Raw genomic sequence first — 10,870 nt, 5'->3', positions numbered from 1 at the left:
ATGGCTTCCTGCAGAGCCTTGCCATCTGTCAGCTCTGCAGCCTCCACAGTGGAGTCTAGTTGCATGTCACATGCAGCCCTGTCATCTTGGCTGGGCTTTGGACACCCTATAAGTCAGCATGAGGCTTGAGCAAAGTTAGAGAAGGAACACCGGCTTCTCCCCACTTTCTAAACATCCACTTTGCTGGCGAGGGCTGGTTTGACCTTAAAGGCTAGGTAGACAGCCCAGGTGGCACAGATTGAGTACTCTCAGAAGGACATGGACTTGCATATGGCTGTGGCCCAGGGCAGCTTCATGAACCACCCACCTCTGCCCAGAGGTCACTCATCTACAAGGGCTGTCACTCCTGATCTCCAGAACCTCCCCCCTTTTAAAATACCTTTATTATTTTTTATGTGGTGCTGAGGATCAAACCCAGTGCCTCGCACATGCTAGGCTAGAGCTCTAACCTGGAGCTATGACCCCAGCCCAGAACCTTCCCTCTCTTAAGTTCACTTCCTCCATGGTTCCAGAGCCACAGAGATGTCCCCTGCCACAGAGCAAAGCACACCGCAAATACTTCTCCTGGTTGTGGATCATGCAGCCTAGCCAGGCCTTGACAGACAGCAGCAGTTACCTGGCCACCTCCATACCCTGCCCTAGCTCTGTTGAGGGCTCCCTCAGCACCATGGGGCACCAGTGTCTCTGTGCCCATGGCATGACATGCCTCATGGATCAAAATTAAAAAGTGGGCCAGGGTTGTGGCTCAGTGGTATGGCGCTTGCCTAGCATATGTGAGGCACTGGGTTCGTTCCCTGGAACCACGTAAAAATTAAAAATAAAGGTATTATGTCCATCTACATCTAATAAATTTTTAAAAATTTAAAAAATAAAAGTAAAAAGTTAGCTGGGTTCAATGACACATGCCTCTAATCTCAGCTACTCAGGAGGCTGAGGCGGGAGGGTCATCTGAAACCCGGAGCTGGAGGCCAGTGTGGGCAACATAGTGAGGTGCTGCTGGAACTCAGCTGTTGTCAGCACGTCCACTCCCAGAGGTCATTGTCCATCTGCAGTCCCAGTCTGGCCCTCTTTTGCAAACTGCCTCTGGGCCTTGCCCCAGGATCTCCTGGGGGCAGCAGCAGCATGGGCAGCAAGAGGACTGTGTTTCTAGTCTCTTGATGGCATAAATACATCAGTGGGAACCTGGAGCTGTCCTTGACACTGCCCTGCCTGTCCCTACATCCCATCCATTGTCAGTGCCTGCCACCTGCCTTGCTCTTTTTCAACAACTTTATTGAGATATAATTCACATATCATGCTATTCACCCAAAGTGTGCGATTTCATGGCACCTATCACCTCTACCTACTACCAGAACGTTGTCATCACTCTGGGAAGCAGCTCCACGGGCTGGGAGTGTAGCTCAGTGGCAAAGCAATCATCTCACATAGTGTAAGGCCTGGGTTTCCATCCTCAGTGCTAGAAAAAAGAAAAGAGGAAAAGCCGGGCGTGGTGGCACAGCCTGTCACCCCAGCAGCTCGGGAGGCTGAGGCAGTAGGACTGCGAGTTCAGAGCCAGCCTCAGCAACAGCAAGGTACTAAGCAACTCAGTGAGACTCTGTCTCCAAATAAAATACAAAATAGGGCTGGGTATGTGGCTCAGTGCCAATGCCCCTGAGTTCAATCCCCAGTACCCACCCCCCTGCAAAAAAAAAGAGAGAGAGAGAGAAGCAGCAGCCCACCCATTAGTCCTCCTCTTTCTCCCTGGTGTGTTCTTTGGCTGAAGAAGGCTCCTCTGTCCTGTGCAGGGCTACAAGGATTGAAGAACCCAGCGGGTCCCTCTATTAATCATGTCCATCTCTCAGCCTCCAACTCTCCCCGGGGCCCCAGCCCCACTACACACACCCTTGCCTCCAGCATCCCTCTCTATAAACTATCCCCACAGCAGGGACAGGGGCTTTCTAAATGCAAATCCCATCACACTACACCTGCCCCAGGGCTCCTCCCTGGTTCCCAATCAGATGTGACTACCTGGACCCAAAGCCAGATTTACCCAAGGGGATTTCTAGAGGCTGCCAAGGCCCCCGTGCCACAGATGCTGCCATGGACCTCAAGCCACTGCCCAATCAGACTGCCTTCCTCTCCCCCTGCTGGGCCTAACCCTTCCTTCAGTGCCACCTTGGCCTCCCCAGCCAATGGAAGACATCCACCTCCCCAAGGAGGAGGAGACAGACTCCTGTCCGCATTCTGAAGTCCCATGTGAAGAGCTCCAATAGGCCCAGCTCCACCACCTACCAGCAGGGTGCAGTCTTGAGGGTGGCTGCTGATGGGCAGTACCTTTGGGCCCCTTGGGCTGAGCAGGCTCTCCTTGAGGCACTGCCCCTGCCGCCTCTGTCCTACTCAGCACACTCTGCTGCTGCAGAACAAATTACCACAAATTTAGCCGCTTGAAATGCCCTTTTAGCCAGGTTTGGTGGTACATGCCTGTAATCCCAGCAGCTTGGGAGGCTAAGGCAGGAGGATCGTAAGTTTGAGAACAGCCTCAGCAACTTAGTAAGGCCCTAAGCAACTAAATGAGACTGTCTCAGAATAAAAAATAAAAAGGGCTGGGGATGGGGCTTAGTGGGTAAGTGCCCCTTGGTTAAATCCCCAGAGCCAAAAAGAAAAACAAAAACAAAAACAAAAAAAAAACCCCTTCATGATTATTTCACAGTTTTGGTAGACTGGGAGGGCTGAGCAGGGTCCTTGCTCAGAGCCTTACAAGGAGGCAGGACGGCTGGGGGCTCATTTGAGGCCCAGAGTCCCCTCCCAAGCTCTCGTGACTGTATGCAGCCAGGACCTCAAGCCTAGCAGCTCCTCTAGCCGCCAGAGGAACATCTCTGTTGCTCCAGACTCTCGAAGGCCCACTGATCAAGTCAAGCCCACCTTGGCCTATTTTTTTTATTTTTGAAATGAGGTCTCACTATGCTGCCCAGGCTGGCCTCAAACTTCTAGGCTCAAATGATACGCCTATCTCAGCCTCTGAAGTGGCTGGGACTATTGGTGTCACCACAGAAGCCACCCCCATCTCCCTTTTGATGAACTCAATGACAACTGATTACAGACCTTAATTACATCTGCAAAAGTCCCTTCACCATTGCCATATAACATGACCCAATCACAGGAGAGACATCCCATGTTTTCACAGGTCCATGCACATTCCTGGTTGGGGGCTCATGGAACAATGTGGACACCCAGGAGCAGGAGTCTCCAGGGGTCAACTTAGAACTTTCTGCCTGTCAAGACCCCTAATCTCCTTCCCTTACTAATTTACCCTCTCTTCCTCTACCCCACCCTCTGTACCAGGGATTGAACCCAGAGATGCTTAACCACTGAGCCACATCCCCAGCTCTTTTTTTTTTTTTTAATTTTATTTCAAGACAGGATTCCCTAAGTTGCTTAGGGCCTCATAAATTGCTGATGCTGGCTTTGAACTTGTGATCCTTCTGCCTCAGCCTCCTGAGCCACTGGGATTATTGGCATGTGCCACTGTGCCCAGCTTCAGTGCCTCTTTCTTCCTGGTAGCTGTGATGTGCCCTGCCATGAAGGCTGGCCTGAAAGGGAACACTATCCCCACTGCAAAGATAAAAAGTTGAAGGGACAAGTACCACTGAGTAGCCCTTGGGTAGAACCCAGGCACTCTGACTCCACACTGGAGTCCACTCTTTTGCTGACTGGCCCTCCAGGCGGAAAAGGGCTAAGCTCCAATGAGCCCTGGGGGGGGGGGGGTCTCTTGAGAGGGTCAAAGCTGAGCCTGCCCCTCTCCTTCCTGGGGGCACCTAATGGGATAAAGTGACCTAATTCCTCCTCTTACACAATGTCCCCTACCTTTACACCATCTTCCTCACTGGACCTGGTGAACTTGGCATCACATGCCCCAGGGGAAGGGAGGGCAAGGCCCACCTGCATCTGGGACTCTCTCCACCCACCAACACTCAAGTACTAGGCTCCTTTCTCTCTGCTGCCCTCACATGGCAGATCTGTGCCTGGGAATCCACTCCTCAGGGAACTGACAAGCCAAGGCTGCACCCGCTTTATACCAAGAATTAGGATATCATGCCTTGGTGACTTTAGGCTGACCCCTGCCTCTCCCTGGTCTCACTCAGTCTCCCCTTCTGTGAAATGGGCTGCTGGAGATCCTGCTTCAGGACCTCAGCTTAAAACAGGGCTGCTGTAATGGCAGTGGAACTCCCAAGCAAAGACAAGAAGGAGCTGATGTCTCTCTGTACCCAGACTTCCCTGCAGAGTCAGGAACCCCCAAAGCAGTGTGGGATGGGGTCAGCATCAGCTCCCCGGGATTGGATCACATTGAAAAAAGTGTTTGATTCCTAGCTTCAACACTTTATAGTCGGAAACAGCCAAGTTCTCAAGGACTTCTGTGCCCCAGCAGTGGGCCCGCAGAGTGGGGACATGCAAACATCCAACACCCCCTCCCCAGGGCCTTGGGAGCACAGACAGGCCACTGCTTGCAGAGTGCTGAGTGCCCAAGGCTTGGAAAGGGATGGTATGCCGGGAGGAGGCTTCTCTTAGTTCTTGAAGGATCCACCACTGTGACCTGAAACTGGAACTTGTGGTGAGGGTACACCATCTCAGTGCCCTGCACCTCTGAACTGAGCACCACTTCCCTTTCCTAACTGTCCTCTTTGCAGGAGACAGGCACGGGGGACCCTTCTTTTAGGCTTAGGGTCCTGACTAGAGGGGTCTGTTCCCTGCCCCCAACCTTTCCATATTCCTTGTTCCACACGTGGGGTCCCATTGTCCCAGCCCCCCACATCACCTCTTCCTCCGCCTGGCCACTCGCCCAACCTTCTCTGCAAAGGAGCGTTGTCCCGGGCTCTCAGGCAGGAGGGAAAAGGGAAACCCGGTTCTACTGGTGGCCCCTGGTTGCTCCCTCCTTAGTGGGGTCAAGGGGTTTCCAGCACCCAGCCAGCACGGGAGGGCGACGCTCAGCCCCGGCCAACCTGACCACTGAGAGAGCTCCCTGAGGAGGCACACCCGGCCCTGGCCTACAGTCTCAGCAAAGCCATTTCCTTCTTGAAACAGCCCCCGTCTTGATGTGCCCCCATCCCAAGAGCCTTCACGTGAGGCGCTAACTGTAAGATCTCCGCGTGTTGGACCACTGCCATGAGCACCTCGGCCTCGCAGAATCTTCCCAGCGCCCCCCACCCCCGCGTCCACTTGCTCGTCCAGCTGCGGGACTGGGGACTGCACGCGAGGCAAGGGCTAGCCAGGACCTGATGGGTCCATCTGGGCCCCTCGGCCTTTGAGGGCCTGACGAGGGGTAAGCAAGCTGGACTGATGGACAAGGGGCCTGGGCTAGGCGTGGCCGCTCTGGGTCCCCCGCCCCCCACCCTCCACCACCACCACCCCGCCTCCGCCCTCCCACGCACCTGCGCTGGCCTCCCCCCAAGCCCCGGGGGCAGCGGGCAGGCGGCTCTGGGAGATCAGAGGACTCGGAGGAGTCGGGCCTAGGGGGAGGGGGCGGGGAATTTCCCCCCACGCTTGCCCGGGCCTGCTACCCTCCCCCTCCCTCGCCAGGTGGGGGGCACCGCTGGGGGAATTCCACCGCACAGTGAAAGCACGGGAGAGCCTGGGCTGGGGTCCTAGGGAGGAGGGGGGGGAGAGGAGGAAGAGAGGGGGCGGGCTGTGACCAGGGGCGCAGCTGCCTTCCTCCCCAGACACCAGCTGCCCCTGCCTGTCCGGGACCGATCGTCCACGATTCCAGTCTGCCTCGCGGGTGCGGGGGGGCCGGGAGTGGCACTTCCTCCTTGGAGCCAGTAGCGTCGGGATCTGGGGAGGGAGAAGGTGTGCGAGTGAGCGCGACAATGAATGGGTGACTGAATGAGAGCACGCGTGTACATTTGAATAAGGGTGCTTGGGACCCACGGACTCCGTGCGGCCGCGGGAGCGGGTCTTGTATCTCCCCCTTTAGGATCCTCTGCTAGCCCAGCCTGTCCCCCTCCACGTCCTCGCTTTAGAACCCGCACCCACCCTCGGAAGGAGAGGGGAGGGGCCGGGAGGCGTCTTCTGGGACGCTGGGGGTCCCGGGGGGCGGGCGTGGGAGGCGTCTGGACCTGCTGCCTGCGCTCCAGTCCCGGGCGGGGCTTCCCGTCCTCCCTCAGGGGGTAGGGAGGAACCCGAGGAGGGACGCGAAAGGGGCAGGAGCCGGCGCGTTAGAGACCTGGGCGAAGGAGAAGCGGAGAGCCAGGCACAGCGAGAAAGGTGGGTGTGGAGGCCGAGGCACCAGCCAGAGCAAAAAGAAGCAGAGACAGAGAACGCCTGCGGCCAGATATCCACGGAGAGACCCCCAGGGAGGGACGGGGCAGAGACACTTCCAAGGAGCAGAGACCTTGAGACACGAGGACCTCAGGGAGCCAGAGACCGAGTGCGCCGTCCAGAGCGAGACAAGGACTGACAGTTGGAGGACAACATCCCCCGGGTCGCCGGGAGACCCCGGAGTTCGTCCGGGGGTGGGCCAGGGTGATCTCTACCCGGTTGGGGGCCATGGGGACACAGGCCCTGCAGGGTCTCTTCCTCCTTTTGCTCCCGCTTCTGCCGCTGCGCGGGGCCTCGGCAGTAAGCCTGTACAGTCCAGGTGAGTCAGGCACGGCGGCCAAGACATGGTCACCGCTCCCTCCTCGGCCTCTTTGCCCAGGGCTGGGGCCCCCGAAGCTGGGGAGGCGGCAGAGCAGGTGGCTGGAGCAATTGAGCAGCCCGAGGGCCCCCGCGGGGGCGGGCGCTGGGTGTGCTGCCTGGGGACCGAGGCGGGAGCTGGAGTCGGATGATGAGGATGTCCCGAGAAGGTCCAGACCGCCCCATATCCCGCGGTTGCCTGGCAGGCTTGTCCGAGTGCTTCCAGGTGAATGGCGCCGACTACCGCGGTCACCAGAACCACACCGGTCCTCGAGGAGCTGGACGCCCGTGTCTTTTCTGGGACCAGACGCAGCAGCACAGCTACAGTAGCTCCAGCGACCCCCAGGGCCGCTGGGGGCTGGGCGCGCACAACTTCTGCCGGTGAGGGGCGTGGCCCGTGAGCAGTGGAGGCGGGACTCTGCTACGGGAGGTGGCTTGACGCGGGGCCTCAGCGTGGGCGGAGCTGAGGTCTGCGCGGACAACACAAGGTCTGCGCGGACAACACAAGGTCTGCGCGGACAAACTAGGGGCAGAGCCACCGCGAAGCGCATGGCCTCTCTTGTACTTGGGGAAGACTGGGCGCACAGTATTTTTTCACTAAAGGAGTCGGACTTAGGTGCCTTATTTCTGCAAAACTTCAGATCAGGAAGAGGACTCGAAGGGCTAGTGTGAGTGGGGTCTGGCCAGAGGAGGGCCCTGCGGTGATGGGTCAGGCTCTTGCCTCACCACCATCCACTCTTGGTGATGGGGAAATAGGAATTCAGAGCGACAGCTGCAGTCTGGAGCCACAGGGACAGAACAGGAGCCACTTCTCTGTTAATCCGCAAAGCTTAGGGCTCCACACTTCTACTTTTAAGATGGGTTCTGAGGAGAGGGAAATGGCCAAGACCCACAGCAAAGTTCTCACTTAGGAGGTTAAGTCCTGGCCGCAGCCAAAGACCTAAAAACAGCCCTCAAGGGTCCTTTAATGACACCCCACTGTCATCTCAGAAGTTGACGTCCAGAAGCGCGTTGAGAAAACAAGAATTTGTGTGATAACAGAAAGGAACATGGCCTCCAACATACACAGAGCCTTAGTGGGCACATTGCTCACAGGTGATGGGGCAGGGCCGTGGGATCCTGACCACTACCCCCCACACCTGCAGGAACCCCGATGGTGATGTGCAGCCGTGGTGCTATGTAGCTGAAACTGAGGAGGGCATCTACTGGCGCTATTGTGACATTCCCACATGTCACAGTGAGTGGGTCAGCTGGACAGAGGTGGGAGTTCTGAGGAACCTGGGTGGAGGGTCGCTTTCAGGGAGGTATTCTGACTCTGCTTTCTCCTCAGTGCCTGGCTACCTGGGATGCTTTGTAGACTCCGGTGCACCCCCAGCTCTCAGTGGTCCCAGTGGCACCTCCACGAAGCTCACTGTCCAGGTGTGCCTTCGCTTCTGCCGCATGAAGGGCTACCAGGTACTGCTGACAAGCCCAGACCAGTAACCCTGACTTTGACCTCAGGACCCCACTCAACTCCCAACACTCTGACGCCAAATCCTAACACTGGTTCTGAACCGCCAGCCTGATTCCTACTTCTGACCCCAGCACTCCACTCCTACCCCATCCCTGCCTTTGGGTTACTCAGTCTATGCTCCCAGCTGGCCGGTGTGGAGGCTGGTTATGCCTGCTTCTGTGGCTCTGAAAGCGACCTGGCCCGGGGACGCCTTGCTCCCGCTACGGACTGTGACCAGATCTGTTTTGGCCACCCGGGCCAGCTGTGTGGCGGTGATGGACGGCTGGGCATCTATGAAGGTTAGGTGTGGATATGGCTTAGAGGGTGGGGGACTTGGGTGAGGGGAAGAGACCAGGTGGGACCCGACGTGTCATGCCCTCATAGGGGCAGAATCTGGGAAGGGGGATCGCTAGGCTGGTGTCCCAGCCTGAGGAAGAACTGGGATTGAGGATTGGACCCCGAAAAGGGGACGGGACTGAACCTGGGAGTTGAGAGCCAGACCTGAAATGTATTGGTGGAAGGCGCGGACGGAAGGAGATTGCACAGGGCCTGGATTTGGGGCGGGGCCTCTCTAGGTAACTGGCCTGGGGTTAGGCCCAGCTGGGCTTTGCTACGAACTTTGGCGGGGAACTCCAAGCTGTAAAGGAAAAGCCACTGGCTTCAGGGTCCTGACAGTAATCCCTGCCTGCAGTGTCGGTGGGCTCCTGTCAGGGAAACTGGACTGCGCCTCAGGGTGTCATCTACTCCCCGGACTTTCCCGACGAGTATGGGCCAGATCGGAACTGCAGCTGGGTGCTGGGCCCGACCGGTGCCGCTTTGGAGCTCACCTTCCGCCTCTTTGAGCTGGCCGACCCGCGTGACCGGTTGGAGCTGCGCGACGCCGCCTCGGGCAGCCTGCTCCGCACCTTTGACGGCTCCCGCCCTCCTCCGCCCGGACCTCTGCGCCTGCGTGCAGCTGTGCTGTTGCTCACTTTCAGCAGCGATGCGCGCGGCCATGCGCAGGGCTTCGCGCTCACCTACCGCGGTGAGCTGGGTCCCGGTCCCCCTACCCCCGCCCTCTACCCCCACCCCGCCTCACACTCCTCTCCGCAGGGCTGCAGGACGCTGCGGAGGACCGCACGCCCCCCAAGGGCTCGGCCCAGACGCCCGCAGAACCCCCCTTGGGGGCCAACGTGAGCTGCAGCCCTAGGCCTGGAGCCCCACAAGCTGCAATGGGGGGTGAGGCGGGCATGAGAAGCGGGAGGGAATCAGGGAGTGGCCTTTCTGGGCCCTGTCCTCACTGCACCCGTGTGCCCGCAGCCCGGGTCTTCTCAACGGTGACGGCCGTCTCTGTGCTGCTGCTGCTGCTCCTGTCTCTGTTGCGTCTGCTGCGCCGACGGTGCGGGCGCTGGGGCAGGGCCTGAGGGCGGACCCCCGCACCAGGCGCTTGACACCTTGGTGCACCAGGGCACGGGAGCCCCGGTGGGGAACTAGGGCCCCAGAGGGGAACTAGGAAGGGATTCCCAAGTTCTAGAGCGGGCAAGACCTTGGGTCCACACCTAGAGTTGAGCGTGGGATCGCAGGCAGAGCAGGATGCTGGAGGTGGGATTGGGTCGGGGTCCAGCTGATGTCTGCTCCCTCTCTAGGAGCTGTGTTCTGGCACGGGGAAAAGGGCCCCCGGCATTGGGACCTTCCCGGGGCGCCGGGAGAAGCTGGGCTGTGTGGTACCGCCGGCCCCAAGGGGTGGCCCTACCCTGTCCTCCTGGGGACCCCCAGGCAGAGGGTCCTGCCACCGGCTATCAGCCCCTGAGTGCCTCCAGCAGGAGCTCCTTACTCTCGCTCATCTCTGCTCTCTGACTTCGGACCCCCAAGGTCCATCGGACCTTCTGCCAGTGAGACGGATATCCGAGACGTTATGCCGCATTCTACCTCGGCCTTTTGCCACTTCAAAGGCAGCTTGGTCTCTGGTCATTCCAGGGAGACCAGAAATCGGACAGGAAGCATCTTTTTCTATTCTGGGTATTTGGCCTGAACCTCTAGGTCCAGCTCACCAACCCATAGATCTTGATGTGGGAGGTAGTCTCTGTTTTTAGGAGTCTCTGAGACCTTCCTGGGGTCATCTTGGATTGCTGCCCTCAGTGAGAGGTTAGAAGTCAAAAAAAGTAGTCAAAATGTCACTGGCATTTGGAGGCGTTCTGGAGAAGGGACATGGACTCAGGACAAATGGGGTCCTTGATGAACATGTTGTAGAAGAATTTCAGCAGGTGCCAGAAACACAAAAAGGTTTATTTAGGAAAGCAGAGACACATTCAGGGGAGAATGTGAGCCGTGTCCAGAGGAGTGACAACTTCTTGATGTTGGGGTTAGTATTTATATAGGAGCAATTGCTAGGGGTTGGACTAGAGATGGATGCAGGGTGGAGTTACACAATTTCTAGTGTTTCTGAAACTTGCACTTCACCCTCCTGTAACTTTTTTGTAGTTAAAGGCATGGGTCGAGGGCATGGCCTGGGTTGGTCAGGAGTGGCAATGGTTCATGGGCATTTTCTACATGGGCCCTTCCTTTGATAATCATTATCTCCTCCATATGTACCCAAATTCCTGTCTCAAAGAGGTCCATCACTGACTTTAAATAAAGGTCCTATTTTGGTACAGGCCTCGGCAAGTTTTAAATGGTGGAAGGGACTATGTTAATGAGAGTTCAGAATCAGGATTGCATGGCGTTTCATGCCAAGAGTTTGACAGAACCTTC

The 10,870-nt window shown here is 57.5% G+C and overlaps 1 protein-coding gene and 1 long non-coding RNA gene across 4 annotated transcripts; one reads left to right on the top strand and one right to left on the bottom strand.

Moving 5' to 3' along the window:
- Positions 1-61: 61 nt before the first annotated feature.
- LOC139702851 (uncharacterized) lies at positions 62-3,381 on the bottom strand. The gene is made up of 3 exons (XR_011705425.1): positions 2,272-3,381; positions 1,719-1,786; positions 62-1,456 (listed from the first exon to the last, which is right to left on the bottom strand). It is a non-coding gene; the product is annotated as an uncharacterized lncRNA (long non-coding RNA).
- Positions 3,382-6,519: 3,138 nt separating this feature from the next.
- On the top strand, positions 6,520-10,750 carry Kremen2 (kringle containing transmembrane protein 2). 3 transcript variants are annotated; one of them, XM_027940700.2, is made up of 9 exons: positions 6,520-6,610; positions 6,855-7,029; positions 7,794-7,885; positions 7,979-8,103; positions 8,286-8,439; positions 8,832-9,164; positions 9,233-9,358; positions 9,440-9,518; positions 9,766-10,750. In XM_027940700.2, the coding sequence occupies exons 1-9, from the start codon at positions 6,520-6,522 to the stop codon at positions 9,974-9,976; spliced, it is 1,386 nt and encodes a 461-aa protein (XP_027796501.2). In that variant the 3' UTR covers positions 9,977-10,750. The 3 variants fall into 3 exon arrangements, with proteins under 3 accessions (XP_027796501.2, XP_071461368.1, XP_071461367.1); XM_071605267.1 differs by lacking the exon at positions 9,440-9,518; XM_071605266.1 differs by lacking the exons at positions 6,520-6,610; positions 6,855-7,029 and adding an exon at positions 7,130-7,316.
- Positions 10,751-10,870: the final 120 nt, after the last annotated feature.

Source organism: Marmota flaviventris, chromosome 19 (assembly GCF_047511675.1).
Source record: "Marmota flaviventris isolate mMarFla1 chromosome 19, mMarFla1.hap1, whole genome shotgun sequence".
Lineage (NCBI taxonomy): Eukaryota > Metazoa > Chordata > Mammalia > Rodentia > Sciuridae > Marmota > Marmota flaviventris.
Note: the sequence above shows the minus strand (reverse complement) of the source record. Positions and strands in the feature narration are given on the sequence as shown.

What these genes read in the sequence shown, in the direction of transcription:
- Kremen2 (XM_027940700.2), top strand. Translation starts at nt 6,520, where the DNA reads ATGGGGACACAGGCCCTGCAGGGTCTCTTCCTCCTTTTGCTCCCGCTT. An exon ending in TGACATTCCCACATGTCACA is followed by an intron (nt 7,886 to 7,978) that starts GTGAGTGGGTCA and finishes CTTTCTCCTCAG; the next exon opens with TGCCTGGCTACCTGGGATGC. An exon ending in CCCACAAGCTGCAATGGGGG is followed by an intron (nt 9,359 to 9,439) that starts GTGAGGCGGGCA and finishes GTGTGCCCGCAG; the next exon opens with CCCGGGTCTTCTCAACGGTG.